General features: G+C 39.3%; 1 protein-coding gene across 2 annotated transcripts in view; it reads left to right on the plus strand.

Moving 5' to 3' along the window:
- zswim5 (zinc finger, SWIM-type containing 5) overlaps nucleotides 1-16,591 on the plus strand; it is a 263,471-nt gene that overhangs the window by 140,014 nt on the left and 106,866 nt on the right. Inside the window, exon 2 of one of the 2 annotated variants that reach the window (XM_072574430.1) lies at nucleotides 2,912-3,268. The exons of the other annotated variant lie outside the window; for it this stretch is intronic. Within the exon in view, the coding sequence (XP_072430531.1) occupies nucleotides 2,912-3,268 (357 nt within the window). The remainder of the gene's footprint in view (nucleotides 1-2,911; nucleotides 3,269-16,591) is intronic. 2 annotated transcript variants of the gene reach the window in all.

Raw genomic sequence — 16,591 nt, forward strand, 5'->3', positions numbered from 1 at the left:
AGGCTGCCTGCATACTTCATAAACTCCTTTTTTACCAAGGTGTGCCCAGCAGTAATTGAATTGAATTAAAAGTACAAAGAAAGGAATATTTTTCTGTCAACCCTGGCTGCTGTATAAAATGACATATAAGCATTACCAAGGGATATGCCTGGTTTTCTACCATCAACATTCCACATGAACATCACGGTTATGAATTGAACTCTACCCCAAAGGCTGGTGGATACCAGGACACTGAATAATTTTATGGAGGAGATGGATTTTTAATTAGTAATGGGTTAAAGGGTAATAGAGAGCAGGCAGTTGTGGCTGAGATGAGATCATCCGTGGTCATATTAAATGGTGGGTCTGGCTCAAGGTACTGAATAGCTTTCTCTTGCACATAGTTCTTATGTTTTTATGTGAAACTGTTGGCTTTCACTCAAAAACTGGCTTACATGTGTTTTAGGGAAGAAAATCTTGTGTCCCTACCTTTTCTGAAATTTGACTGTAGAACTTCACCACTCTAGTTGGCTCTTACCCTTAGCTACTGAATGTGTTTATGAAGACAACTTAATTGGTTTAAATCCTGTATCCGCTCTTGGCAACTAAGGTATTAAATCATCCCATGAATTTTGAGAAACATGCTTTGACTAGAAGTAACATGGTGTTTAACCTGGGGGAAACTACAAAATTAGCTTTTATGCTTATACTAAAAAGAATTTGAAGTTGTTTTCTTGTTGCTTGACCTTACTCATAGTGACGCACGTTATGAAGTAGCACATGTTGCCGAGGTTATACGTGTGTTCATAGTACAGATAATCTAAATAACAATCTCTCTAAAGCTTTCAAAAGTAGCCTTTTTGTATTCCTTCAGCAATATCTAAATAGTGTGAGTTATGGGACCTTGCAGCACAATTTTGTACCTCTTTAGAATCCACTTGCACTGTGCTTAAATCAACCGTGTCACACCAAGGGTTACTTTATTGACTATGATGAAAATTGTGGCTCCAAACTAACAAGGAGATTGTTGTCTTCTCAAAGAAGCAAGAGGTAGAAATTCAACCTGTTGCACCATTTTCATTGTGACCTGTTACACGTTTAATGCCAATCTTGAGGGACCCAAATTTTAGAGCACAAGAACATCAAAAAAACTTTCACCCACCATTTTTGGGGCATTTATATCCACTAGCTAAATGGGTGTAGGACGTTGCACATTTAAATTACAGGCCTTATTTCTGTTTCACTAGCTGTTGCTAAAGTTGATCCAAGTTAAATGCATGTACGAAACTGTTTTCTGCATTCAGGTGAAGTAGAAGTGCATCATCCAATTCCAGGGCTGTTCTGAGCACCGCTATCTGCCCATATTGTCCTTGTATTCCCTATCTCCCCAACATTGCACCCCCAGCTACCTGCTGTCAAGGCAGGAGGTCAACAATTCAAATGAACAGAAAGCAGAAGTGCCTGTGCAAGATACTGGCAACTCACCAACATTGATTTGGTGAGAGTGAAATATTGTGGATGCTGGAAATATGAATTAACAATAGAAAATGCTAGAACTGACTGCATCTGTGGAGTGAGAAACAAAGTTAGTGTTTCATCCCCGTGACCTTGCAATCTAATTGAAGGTCAAAGATTGGAAAGTTTGACCCAGGCCTACCTGGAGCTTTTGGAAAAGGTGGGAGAGGCCAAATTCAGATTCCTGACATCAGGTTGAAGGTTTAGTATTAAGATCTCAGTATTCTATCAGGTGGGTCAGCATTCCTAACTGTGATTGTTGAGGACGTCTTTGCATTCATTAGCATGTCCTGAATTCTCATTAACACACTGGGCCTACCTGGAGTTAAGTTTGCAGATGTAATCATGTTAGGCAAAAGCAAGAAAAGTGTTCATTCATAAACGTGTCTATAATTTATAAAGTGTGTATACTTGTTTCTGGAAGCTCGGGTGAGTGTGCGCTTTTTTAGTGGCGTGGGTCCTTGAAAACTTAGTGCCAAGTGCCCATAAAGCCAGCTTGTGACAAGATCCTAATCATAACTGGTTGTCAGATGCTAACAGTGTAAGCGGTGTAGACTGAGCAGCCCATCCAGCCTGCCCAAGCTCTCTCGGTAAACCTTACTAAGGCAGGCACAAGAGGTTCAAAACAAAAAAAGTGCAGCAGAATAGGGGGTCAACAGAAAGGTTATGGGTGTAGGTGGGAAGGTATGGTGGAAATTAAATTTTTAAAAGGCATGGTTTTTAGGGGTTATTAGAAGAATCCTGGGAAATGGAAGTAGACAGGGAGTGTCACAGTGGTAAGAGCAAGGGGTCAATAAAAGATGGAAAGTGCATCTCAACAGTAGGCAATACGGTGAGAGCATAATACGTGCTGATGAGGATGAAGAAGCAGCAGAATCAAATACGGGCAATGCAAGTCTCAGTGTGGGCATGGGGTGCTAGATGGTTGTGGGCCCAGGGGAAGCTTGGAGAGTAGGGAGTATTAAGGGAAATTGTGAACAGGGCCATATAACAGGGGAGATGAAAGCATGATAGAAGGGCCACCAGAGAAAAGGAGGAGGCTATAGTGCTCCTTCTTCAGAACCCAGCAAATACCAGAGATCCATTTTGAGGTGGGCACTGGGAAAGACAGTTCTTTTCAAGACTAGATAATTAAACCCTGAGAAATGGTGTTCAGCACTTCGGTGCTACTAAAGTGGAACTGGGCATTAAGCAGAGACACTAATGTTTACCTTTTGAACATATTGAACAAATTGATTTGTTAAAGATTCTCTGTTGGAAGTACAAAAGCAGTGATCTCTCAGCGCAGGTAAGAATTGATGGATAAGATATGGCACTGCACGGTATTGTCACTGGTATATAAGTTGACAAGAAATTCATTGAAATTGTACCTCTGGTATTAATTCACCTCTTATTTATTTTCTTTCTTCCCTGGCAGGGTTTCATCTGAGTGGAACTGTGACTGAACCAGGTACCCAGTCGGAACCTGAAATGATCTACAGAGTAGCCATCAGTTTTGACCGCTGCAAAATCACTTCTGTGACATGTGGCTGTGGCAACAAGGACATTTTTTACTGCGCCCATGTCGTGGCACTTTCCCTGTACAGAATAAGAAAGGCTGACCAGGTCAAACTTCGTCTTCCCATCTCCGAGACACTTTTTCAAATGAACAGAGACCAGCTTCAGAAATTTATTCAGTACTTAATCACAGCTCACCACACAGAAGTACTTCCCACAGCACAGAAATTGGCTGATGAAATTCTATCGTCCAATTCGGAGATCAACCAAGTACATGGTAACTATTGTAAGGGTCCCTTTCCCTCTCCCATTAATGGATGTCATTGTATTGTACTGTACTGTAATGTAATGTGTGTGTCCAGTTAGTACCATGGGCAGGGCATAATTCTGGACTAGAACTCTATTCTGGATACTTCATATGACCCCTTGTAACTACAACTATTGAAGCAAAGAAAATATGTGACATTTAATAAAGTAACAAAAACTTGTTTTTCTTTAATAGAAATTCAAATCATTTTTGATGAAAATACATTTAGTATATTTATGCTTCATTGTGCAGTCTACTCAGTTTCACTAAGTAGAGCAATCCTAAAAATAATTTTACTTTTTAAATAGCCCCATCTAAGATTAGTAATTAACTGATGACTAGAGAGTGGAAGAAACGGTCTTTTGATACATCATTGCTTTTCGTCAAGTACATCCCTTCCTATGATATTTATTTCTTGCTGATGTACAGTTCTGCAAATACTTGTTACTTTCTAGTACATCAGACAAGATTCTTCCATTCATGTGGGGCCAATGGCAATGTGTGCTAGTTGATGATATAGCTGACTATAATTGACCCGAATCACCTTTGGCTGCTGTGCTACTAAGGCAGTCGAAAGCTATAACAAATTGTTTTTGTGATACTGAGACATTTGAAAGCCGTAGCTGCACACTACAAAACAGATGGGAAGAAGAGCAGAAAAGCAGTATAGTATTTAAATGGATAGAGATTACAAAACCTTGAACTGTGGAGAATCTTGATGTCTTGCTGCATGAATCACAATCGTAGGTATACACATAGAGCAAGAGATTCTCACATGCAGAGGAATTTTGTGTTCTGGTCCATGAGTCACAAATAATTTGTATGCAGATATTACACTTACTGGAAAAGACTAAGGGGATTCCTGTCTTTATTATGAGAGGCATTGAACTTTAAAGGTGTTATGGTTCAGTTGTACAGGTTATTAGTGAGTTCTGATCGCAAATATTCCGTGCAGATTTTTGTCTCCCTATTGAAGAAAGGATGTAAATGTTTTGGTGGTGCTTCAAGGGAGATTTATTGGCTTGATACCTGGAATGAACAGGTTGTTGCATAAGATGGATTGGACAGGACTTGTTTCCATTGGAGTTTAGAAGAGCAACAGGTATGATTGAAATGTATATGATCCTAGACTTGACAGGGAAGATGTGGAACTGATGTTTCCTCTTGTAGGTGAGTCCAGAGTTTAAAGAGCACGGTTTTAAAATTAGGAACTGCCCCTTCAGGATGGAGATGCGGAGAATTATTTTCAGAGGATTGTGCGAATTCGAAACTCTGCCTCAGATGGCGAGAACATTGGATATTTTTAGGACAGATGTGGATAGGTTGTTGGTAGTTAGGGCAACCAAGGTTTATCAGGAATAAATGGCATGTAGAATACTAAACAAAACAGATCAGCAGAGCAAGCTTGAAGGGTCAAATAAACTGCTTCTGCTCTTCTTTCATATGTTTGTATCATTGCAAAGGGCATGGAGTATAAAAGCAGGGATATTTACTGCAACTGTATAGCACCTTGGTGAGATGATACCTGTACAACTGTGTACATCTTAGTCTCCTATTTGTAAAAGGTCATAATTGTGCTGGAAGCAGTTCAGAGAAGGTTTACTTGATTTACTCTTGGGTTGAAGGGCTTGTTTTATAAAGAAAGATTGGCCTTTACTCATTAGATTTAGAAGAAAGAGAGTTGATCTTATGTTTCAAGTCCTGAGGGGAATGATATGTTAGATACTGGGAAAATGTTTTCTCTCATGGGAAATACTAGAACTAGGGAATAAGAAAGAATAAGGCTGTTACCTTTTAAGGGGGAGACTTTTTTTCTCTCAATGGGTTGTTGTTCTGACAAGTTATTTTCCTCCGAAATCAGTGGAAATTGGGTCTTTGAATTTATTTAAAGCTGATTTGGTTTTTGACATAGGGTCAAGGGTTAGGGAGAGCTGGCAGGAAGATGGAGTTGAGACCACAACCAGGTGAGCCATGATATTATTGAATGGCAGATTGGATTCAGTGTTGAAAAGCCTACTCCATTTTCTAAGTTCTGAGTTCCTATGGCAACACCTCAGATGGTGACTATCTGAAGATTGCAACATCTGGGCCAGAGTTTAGGAAGAGTAGTTTTGGCTGGGCAAAAAAAAATAATCTTATTGCATTCTGAGACGGGAGTCCATGATAAGCTGCTTCATTCAAATTCATTTGAGATAGGTGCAGAATTTCCAAAAGGATTTGAAAACCAAAGGTTGGGCTCCAATTAATTCTCCCGTATTGTGCTCAAAATATAAATGGCATATAAATATAGAGGAAAAATTCAGTGTGCTTAGAAATTTGACTTTTTTTTTGCAATAAGTGTGTGTCGAAATTGCAGTTATCTCTTATATTGTGTGTACTTGGGCTCTCAGGGAGGTGGAGGCACGATGAAATCAAAATATAAAGGAGTTAACTTGGCTTGTCTTGTATACCTCCTTAGAGACATCTCTTAACACCTGATTTGTTCTGTCCTCAAGATTTGTGATTGAGAATGCTTCAGTTGCTTAATTCCAACCTTTGAGTTACTACAGTGTGACTTGAACACAGATTCTAAAAAGGTGGTTTGCTAACTTCTAGTCATGTGCATCCATCCTACCTAGAGATTTACTTTGAAAAATTGGACAGTTGTTGGAGCTTTTTGAATGGTTAAACAATACACAAGCTCAAAAATAGTTGGCACTGTAGAGCGGAAAATCAATTTTGGGGAACCACCGGAAGTGAAATTATGGAAAGATGGAGTGAAATTTAATCATGAGTAAGTTATTTGACAGCAATATAAGTAAACCGAGGATTCCTGCGCTGTCTGAACCTGGTTATTAGATTGCTTCCTTCTTTGTAGAATTTTCACTTTATCTCCCAGCAAGTGAACTTTTTGACATGCAGCTAGGACTTGCAAGGACAGCTGTCAAGTTCTGGTTTGCAAAACAAGGTAATCGACACCCCAAATGATACCACGTAAATGGCTTGTTTGCTTGATTCATTGAGAGTTGCATTGCTTTTTTTTTTGCCTGTAACAACCTTTAACTTTCTACCATGTTTCTGCAAGCTCTGCACATTTGTTTTAGATTCATTTGTTAACGGATTCAAACAGCTTTTGTACTGAGACATTGTACTGTGGTGAGTCTCTGTTTAGTGAAGGAACCAGCTGATTTATATAGCATAACTGTCTGCTTCTGTCCCTTCTAATATTCTTGAAGTAAATTTCCTGAGGATGAATGAATGGAATTCAGAAGAACAGACATTTGGCACAGTGTTGCTAATAAAGAGATGATCATGTTAGATTGTGCTGTGTAGGTTAATATATTTGTCATTATAGGTGTCAAAAATTATTAGCATATTCGTAGGAGTTGCTGATGATTTTTGACATCTTGCATACCAGTCCCGGATATTGTGTAGGCGAAGAGAACCAGAAAAAGGTGCTAAAGTCTGTTATGATGAAAATCAGCTGTCTCCTAAGTGTTTTTTTCCTACATGATTTTATATTTGTGAAGGTGAGGATATCAAAATAGGGAAGTGAAATGTTGCATCCAGTGTTACTGTTGAATGCAATTGTTTGAGGTACATGTGCAGCTTTTTCCATTAGCCAAATATATATCTCTTGACCTCTGAGGTTCACCCTTTTGGCTCTACAGGACATTAGTGAGGCCACTTTTAGAATACTGTGTCCAATTCTGTTCGCCCTTTTATAGGAAGGATGTTGTTAAACTTGAGAAGGTGCAAGAAAGGTTTGCAAGGATGTTGCTGGGACTGGGGGGGTTTGAGTTAAAAACTGCGACTTGTTTTCCCTGGAGTGTTGGAAACTAAAGAGGAACCTTACAGAGGTTGATTTATATCATGAGGAGCTTGGAAAGGGTGAATAGCCAAGGTCTTTTTCATAGGGTGGGGGAGTCCAAAATGAGAGAACATAGGTTTAAGGGAGAGGGGAAAGATTTATAAAGGACCTGAGGGGCAACGTTTTCACGCAGAGGCTGGTGCATACATGGAATGAGCTGCCAGAGGTAGTGATGGAGGTGGGTACAATTACAACATTTAAAAGACATCTGGATGAGTACATGAATAGGAAGAGTTTAGAAGGATATGGACCAAAGGCTGTCAAATGGGACTAGGTCAGATTGGGATATCTGATTGGTGTGAATGAGTTGGATTGAAGGGTCTGTTTCCATGCTGGATGACTCTGTGCACCAGCTGATATTTTCCTTCCTAATAACTGTCTCCCTTATATTCCTATTGAATTTGAATTTGGAAAGTCTGCAATTGACTATGCCAGCAGGGAAACTGTACTAAAACCACAAAAGTTTGTTTTTGCCTCCTGGTGCAAAAAAGATAATCTCATGTTATTGAACATTGTCTTAACTGTCTGACTGTTGACCCTGTCTCAGCTCCTCTGTTAAAATCCTCATTCATTTCCTCTGGACTCAACTATTTCAATGTATTTCTGGCTGGTCTCCAATGTGGTACACTGCATATTCTTCAGATTATACAAAGCTCTCCTGCCTATGTTCTAACTGTCTCTGAGCCCCATTCACTAGTCACCCTTATGCTCTTTGATGGAAATTGGCTGTTGATCAGATAACTTGAATTTAAAATTCCCATCATTGTTTTGCAAACCCCTGTGATCTTTGCCCTCCCTCTCTCAGTAATCTCTTCCAGTCCAAAAATTATTTAACATCTCTGGTCCTCTGATTCTAGCCTTTCAACTAAGATCAATTTTAATTGTAATGCATTGTTGATTTACCAATTATCTGGACCCTAAACTCCATAATTCCTTCCTGTGTCTCTCTGCCTCTCTTTTTCACTTCCTTCCTTTAAGACATTCTTTGAAACTGACCAAGCTTTCGGTCATCTGACCTAATGTCTCCTTACATGACTCCCTAACACAATTCATTTTGTGAAGTTTTATTAAGTACTTTGAAGCCTTTTGTTATGTTGGAGCTGTTGTGTAAATATTAGTTATTGAGTCTAGATTCAGTGAGGCTCACTGTTGCATTTAACATTGTTATTGTTGCACAGACTTCCTAATTGTTAAAAATGAAAATCATTGGATAGTCTTCACTTGATCTGATACGTATCGCTGCACAACGCTCCTTAAAGGCAGACTGTATTGTCTGCCTCAGCCATATCTTCCGATCATCTGTTGTCCGTGATTATACAGTCTCTTTCACCTTCTTTGTAAAATATCTTGCTGACACTCCGCTCATTGGTTGATCTTCAATGCTATTGTCATGATTATTATACTTTCTTGTCTTCATCTGTTTTTGTCCTACTCTTTACATAATTGTGTCTGATGACTAGAATAATAATGCTGTAAGTTTCATTACCCTTCATGCTTGCCCTTCTCTACCCCATCAACCCACACAAGATGCTCCTTTCTAATAATGGGATTATTAGAGTTGATTTATTTTATATTTATCATTAATGATTATTTCAGCAAGATTGAAGGTCACAAAATTCAAACCCTGGCATAATCAGTAAGTCAGAAACCAGTCATGTGAATTGTTTTGTTTCGATGAATTCGAGATCAGGTGATTTTCAGACATTTCCATTTTGTGCAAGTTTCATTCGAGACCCAGTTTCTCAATCCATAAGTGTTACATTTTGCCCTATGAAATTACCAAGCATGAACTCCTATCCTAACTTGGAAAGAGTTTGCGTCTGCATTATCTTAATCCGAGTACCTTTAGTCAAGTACTGAACCCATGTAATGTGGCCTAGAAATATGCGTAGAAAATAAATTGGTATAAGTTATTCCACACTGTATAGCTTTTGATATTTTCCAATTATATTGCAAGCTTGGAGAATTTCATTTCCCACAGTTTTGACTGCTTTTTGTTGTAAAGATCGCCAGTATCTACATAAAGGCTAGTGAGGGCTGGAGATCAGAGTCTAGATGGACGTTTCAGGCAAAAGCTCTTCATCAGGAATGAAGGCAGGGAGCCTCCGGGGTGAAGAGATAAATCCACCCCAGAGGCTCCCTGCCTTCATTCCTAATGAAGGGCTTTTGCCCAAAACGTTGATTTGCCTGCTCCTCAGATGCTGCCTGACCTGTTGTGCTTTTCCAGCACCACTCTAATCTACATAAAGGCTGTTTGGAAACTCGTTAAAAGAATCACAAGTGTGGCACTCACTATTTGGAACCATCAAAGTTAGATAAAATGCTTTTTTTGTGTCTGTCAAAACTTTGGGAGTTTGAGACTGTCAAATCTGCAATGTAATTGTAAAAATGATTATTCATTGTTGCCATCAGAGACTGGAAAAATTTTGGAGTAATTGATTAAAAATGTATGAAACAAAGTTAGTTATCTTGTCCTGTGTAATAAAAAAAAAGTTAATCATGTCACAAAAAACATTTATGCAAGTGAACTGATTTATTTGCAACTCCCCCAGATGATACTAAGATTGGTATAGTAGCAGATAGTGAAGGGGACTGTCAGAGAATACAGCAGAATATCAATAGATTGGAAAGTTGGGTAGAGGAATGGCAAATGGAGTTCAATCCGGACAAAGGTGAGGTGATGCAATTGGGAAGAAGCAATTCAAGAGTGAACTATACAGTAAATGGAAAAGTCCTGGGGAAAGTTGATGTACAGAGATCTGAGTGATCAGGCCCATTGTTCCCTGAAGGTGGTAACACCGGTCAGTAGCGTGGTCAAGAAAGCATACGGCATGCTTTCCTTCATCGGTCTGGGTATTGAGTACAATAGTTGGTAGGTCATGTTACAGTTATATAAGACTTTGGTTTGGCCACATTTGGAATACTGGATTATTTTAGATTTTTTAGATTACTTACAGTGTGGAAACAGGCCCTTCGGCCCAACAAGTCCACACCGCCCCGCCAAAGCGCAACCCACCCATACCCCTACATCTACCCCTTACCTAACACTACAGACAATTTAACATGGCCAATTCACCTGCACTGCACATCTTTGGACTGTGGGAGGAAACCGGAGCACTCGGAGGAAACCCACGCAGACACGGGGAGAATGTGCAAACTCCACAGCTTACTGTTCTGGTCGCCACATTATCAAAAGGATGTGGATGCTTTGGTGAGGGTGCAGAGGAGGTTCATCAAGATGTTGCCTGGTATGGAGAGTGCTTGGCATGAGGAGAGGTTGAGTAATTAGGATTATTTTCATTGGAAAGTAGGGGGTTGAGGGGCGACCTGATTGAGGCCTACAAAATCATGAGGTATAGACAGGGTGGATAGCAAGAAACTTTTTCCCAGATTGGAGGACTCCATTACTAGATGTCACAAGTTCAAAGTGAGAGGGAAGATATGCTTGGAAAGTTCTTTACGCAGATGCTTGGAATACGTTGCCAGCGAAGATGGTAAGGGCAGGAACGATAGCATAATTTAAGATGTATCGAGACAGATACATGAATGGCAGCATCAAAGGAGAAGGAGAATCGACGCTTCGGGCATAAGCCCTTCTTCAGGAAGGGGTTATGCCCAAAGCGTCGATTCTCCTTCTCCTTTGCTGCTGCCTGACCTGCTGCGCTTTTCCAGCATCACATTTTTAAGGTCTGATCTCCAGCATCTGCAGTCCTCACTTTCTCCCAGATACATGAATGGGCAAGGAACAAAGGGATACAGATCCTTAGAAAATAGGCAGCAGGTTTAGATAGAGGATCTGGATTGGCACAGCATTGGAGGGCCGAAGGGCCTGTTCCTGTGCTGTAATGTTCTTTGTTCTAGGAAAGTCTATTTGTCATTACCTAATGTCTAATGAGATACAGTTATGACATAGTACTTTGGCTATGTCCATCACATGACACATTTTATTCTAACGTTTACTATATGAATTGGCAAATGGTCGCTGAAATGGCTTCATGAAGTACAGTATTAGTTCTGAGGTCTATGTGAATGTATTTTTAATTCTGTTTATTATTGGCATGAATCAAGCCTCAGTTATATGATTCATAATTGAAGATCTTGCACTTTGGGTCTTTTCAGTAGTTCTGTTCTCAGCAACTGAAACCAGCTCCTTTATGTGATCAGTGATAGTTCTCGTGCATTATCTTGTAGATATCAGAAGAGGGATGATACAATGGACTTCACTAATTACTTAAAAGAAAAACTAGAGTTGGGATCAGAATATGGTTCAGTTTTGTATGACAAATCTTCATGTGAACAAAAGGTAACCCCAATGTGTCTGGAGTTGCAAGGACCAATCATAAACTTCAGTGGGAACATTTGGTTAAACAAAAGCATTTTTTCCCCATGTCAGTTGGATAAAATGAAAATAATAATTAAAAATAAAATTAGTATATTTAAATTCAAATACCCTGGCATTGCTCTAAAGCTGCTTTTTGAAAGTAAGTAATATTAGTAGGATAAGATAATCCATGGAAAGTGCTTTTTCCTAAAACTTCCTGCTGAGTGAGTACAATGTACCATTTGTTTACAAATTTTAACATGAATACCGTTATTAAGATAGAATAAGAACAATTAAATTTGTTTCCTTCACCCGCAAACAAAGGTAGATCCTACAGATAATGGGTTATGCTGGTGGGAGCAATGTGATCACTTTTTTGTGTATCTGTGCAAGTACATATTTCAGTAATTGAGAATTAACCACTTAACACATTTGATGTGCACTTGGCCCAGAACGAGTTTTCCAACTGTGTGCTTCAGAGCTGTCCATTATAGTGTTTCTGAAGTAAAATTGAAAGCAAGTAATTATTTAGGAAAACAAGAAATTGCAGGGCATGGTAAATTATTAATCACATGCCTGCATTTGGCTGTAGGAAATTCCTACGCCCATGACAGCAGCTGAAAATGCAGCTGCATCAGATTCAATCCTGAGTAAATGGTTGGAACCGAGTTAATGAGAAGTTCTTGCAATAGGAAAAGGGAGACCACAAATATCTTGGCTTGGAAATGTCTGGCAGAGCCTCCTCTGTCTTTGGTGCTGCTCTTTTCTAACAGGAAAACTACAACCTCCCACTCAGGCCTTCTTTATAACTGCACTGGAATCCTGTAGGCATAACAGAATTCTGGTTTGCAGCAAGATATAGGATTAACTTGTGCTATTATAAATTCATGCATGTTAAAATGGGGTTTGAATAAATGAGTAGACTGCTGATTTTTTTAACTACATATCCTGCCTGATTTCCAGTAGTATTAAAATCAATGCTCTGTATAGCTCATGTAGACTTTACTGTAATAGGCAGTGAGACACATTCAGCTGAACTTTACCTTTTTATATTGCTTACAATGATATAGTGAAATATAGGTGCCCCCACACATTAAACTATATATTGGCTACCTTAACACATTTTAAGTATATTCTTTTTAACAAATAGTGAAACAAGAGCAAGCTACTCAATCCAGATTGTCACAATGCTTTTGCTAGCATTTTAGCTGCAGTTGTGTGTTTTACTGGCATTTCCTGCTCTTACACACTTCCTTTTTAAATCCTAATCTGAAACACTTTCTAAATGATATAATGTCTGTCTTAATAGCCACTTTGTGGATTACATGGATTTAGTAGTCCTTTTTTTGAAAATGTTCATCTAACTTCCTCTTTCACACTGACCTGTAGTTCATTGTTGGAGATTACTAAGTGAAAATGGTTTTCTTCCGATGATCTTCTCAAAGCACTTGTTTAGCTTGGAAACCTAATTTTGAGATACCATTTAAGTCCTGTTGTAAATTCAATTCTTTTGTAATGGTCCTTGTGAGGCAGATCTCAGTTTTTATCAGAGAAGTTAGCTTTTCTGGCAATATCACTTTATTGCTCTTAAATTATACTATGCTTTGGTATGAGTAAAAATTCCTGTTGTAAAAGTCATTCTGAATCTGTTCCCTTTTTGAGGCTGTTAAACATGACAATGATCTGTAAATTTATTTTACAACATCTACTGTTGAGGTGAAAGCTGTTTGCCCCATTTGTTTGATAGCTAAAGTACAACAGCTTGAATAGGCAGATCATGACAGAATCCAGACTGCACAAGTAATTGCACCAAACACATTGATTATTTAGTGATTCATTACTGAAAGGAAGGGCATTTATATGGTGCCTTTATGATCTCAGGACACCTGAACACATCTGCAAATATAGCTGAGCACTGTTGTGATGTAGCCTCACACAGCAAGCCTCAAATACAACAATGAGAAACCTAACAAAAACAAATTTGACTTGGGATATATTGTTTAGTCTCCATCTTTAAATTTTCTCTGTTTGACTTTCCATTCCTGAGTTTGTGATATGATGGCCCATTCTAGATCGAATAAAGGTTGACTTTGAATACTAAGCTATTGTACAGTGAGGGTTTTGCAGTCCTGGGTGCATGTTGACTAATTGCTAACACAAATAATTGTTTTTTTAATTGAATGTTTTTTTTCCAAGAAAGTTAAGTTTCAACCGCATTAATGTGGGTCTTGAGCCACATATAGACCAGATAAAAATGGCAAATCTACTGCCCTAAGTAGCATTTGTGAATCAGATGATTTTTTTGCAACAGTTGGTGGCAGTCATCATTGATGGTCCTCTTTTCAGACTGTTTTATAAATTTTAGTTTACGTTCTACCACCTGCCATGGTAGGATTTGAGCCCATATCCCCAGGGCATTAGTCTGGGCTTTTGAATTATGAGTCCAGTGACATTAAAATGATGTCACTGTCCACAAAAGCTTTTGATTCTCCTGTATTATTGTTTTAGAGGTTCCGACCTTCTGATCTGTGGCTGTCTCTTTTTCTCCTCTCAGTGATATTTGTATCTCTCTTTTTTTCTCTTTCATCATAGAATCCCTACAGTGCGAAAGCAGGCCATTCAGTCTATCGAGTCCAGACTGACCATACTTACCCCCCACATACATCTTCTGATTGGGAGGATCTGTACTCATCAAGAATATTATTAAAGCTTTATTTTGTTATTTGTTCTTGGGATGTGAACCGTCCTTAAAATGCCAGCATTTACCTGTATTGCCCGTTTTTGGTTACCATTGAAGTGCTGTTGGTAGGCAAAAATCTACCTTGCAAAGGTAGAGATTTCCTCCTTTTATCTTTCTCAAGCTATCTGTAACCATTGACACATTTGATCACATCATCATCTTCTAATGCCTGTCCACTGTCATCCAGTCGGTTGGGACTGCTTTTGCTTGGTCCTATTCTTAGATTTTAAATTATGGCTGAATTCAACTTACAATGTCTTCTGTTCCTGCTGCTGAAATCTGGAGTTCATGGGGTGGGAATAAGAGACAGATACAAATCAGGAGATGAGAACCTCTGTAAGCATCAACATAGGAGATTCAAAAGCATTTGTGAAAATGGCAGCATATCCAGAAACCCAGCTCAGGGCTCACCAAAAAACACAGCATTAATGTTCGTTCACTCGTATTAATGACATCAGTTCTACTTCAGCATCACTTGTTTCAACTCCTCAACTGTTACTAAACTACCAGACTTTTCACTTGATGTCACATGACATATTAAATTCCAAGAATTTAATATTTGGAAGACTAAAGCCTTTTTAGTTCAGTTCCTCCTTCAAACTCATTTTTTTACCTAACTGTTCTGCATGATGAATTTTGAGGAATAACCACCACCCTGACCCAATTAGGAAAATGGTCACAAACCTACTCAGTTCTATGAAGTCTATCCTGCAGGGATTTTACTTGATAATGTTATTATATTGGGGCTTCTGTTCATCAGTGGAAGGCACAAAGCAGAGATACAGTCTTGGTAGATGGGTGCTCTTGATGTGCGCAGGATATAGCTCCATTCCATTCTGCCATTGCACCAACATTGGTGAAACCAAATGTCCTTCCCACCCTCTTGCCTGCCTTCCGCTGTCCACAGTTTAAATTATTTTTAATCACATGTGTTTAGGCATGTTATGACATTCGTCCAGGGCAAGTGGGACTTGAAACCAGACCTTCTGATCCAGAAGGAGGACAACTACCACTGTTCAGCAAGAGCTTCTGCACCATATGTTAATGCAGTGGAGGTAGATTTAAGTCATTGAACGTGTGGGAGGGTGGACTAGTGGACACCTTACCCAGTCCCCTGCATTTTGGAAATTAGGTCGGGAAGGTGAAAGCATTAAGATTATCCATCTGGCATATTGTATATGCTCCCTCACATCACTCAATATGCTCTCATTAAACAGCCATCAAATACAACCTATTCTCTCTCACTAGCAACTATCTCCGATGGTACCCGCCTGTTAGCAACTTTGGTGACCGCGGGCGGCACGGTGGCACAGTGGTTAGCACTGCTGCCTCACAGCGCCAGAGAACCGGGTTCAATTCCCACCTCAGGTGGAGTGTGTGGAGTTTGCACATTCTCCCCGTGTTTGCGTGGGTTTCCTCCAGGTGCTCCGGTTTCCTCCCACAGTACAAAAGAATGTGCAGGTTAGGTGAATTGGCTATGCTAAATTGCCCGTAGTGTTAGGTGTAGGGGAATGGGTCTGGGTGGGTTGCGTTTCGGCGGGTTGGTGTGGACTTATTGGGCCAAAGGGCCTGTTTCCACACTAAGTAATCTAATCTAAGTAATCTGTCAGGAATGAGGTTCCAACGATACTTGCACCTTCACCTAATTCCATTGTGACATTAACAAACTCACTTCACCCAGCATCTGCTGCTAAAAAAACTCTCATATTTTTATCAAGGATCTGCTTTGAGGAATTCAGATATGACTTCAGTTCCCAGAGAATTGCCACCTCGATTCCCATTTTTATTAGAGCTCCACATGCCACATTTGGCCTTTATCATTGAGGGACTGTCACTTTCACCTTATCTTGAAATTCAGTTCTTTTGTTCCTCATTGGACAAAGACTCTGATGAGATCTGGAGCCATTCGTATCTGTCAGAATCCTGTTTAAGTACTGGTGAACAATTTATTGGTGAGTTAATGTCATGTGATAGCACAAAGAGTAAAATAGTTTGGCAATAATTAGCTACATTATATATATCCTGCCTTTTTTGACAGGGCACATCTGGGCAGTTTTTCTCTGTCATCTATAGCACTAGAATGCTTTGTCTTGAGGCATGGTTAGATTGGAAGAATAAACCTGGACTCAGATTGAACTGCATTGGTGGATATTGTTCTAGAAATGGATTTACTCTATGCAGTCACTATTCTGCAGTGAAGTATTATCCATACACTGTTTGTATGCTACACCATTAAGTTGCATTTAGTCTCATTGCACTCTTCTACATTATGCCATTGTGGTGCCCTTGCCATGTTCTGTTAGAACACAAAAGCACTCTGAGGTACTTTTTTATTGTAATAATTTTTCATATTGTTTATACCATACTTGGTACAACCCCAAA

The sequence above is a fragment of the Chiloscyllium punctatum genome, chromosome 7 (assembly GCF_047496795.1).
Source record: "Chiloscyllium punctatum isolate Juve2018m chromosome 7, sChiPun1.3, whole genome shotgun sequence".
NCBI lineage: Eukaryota > Metazoa > Chordata > Chondrichthyes > Orectolobiformes > Hemiscylliidae > Chiloscyllium > Chiloscyllium punctatum.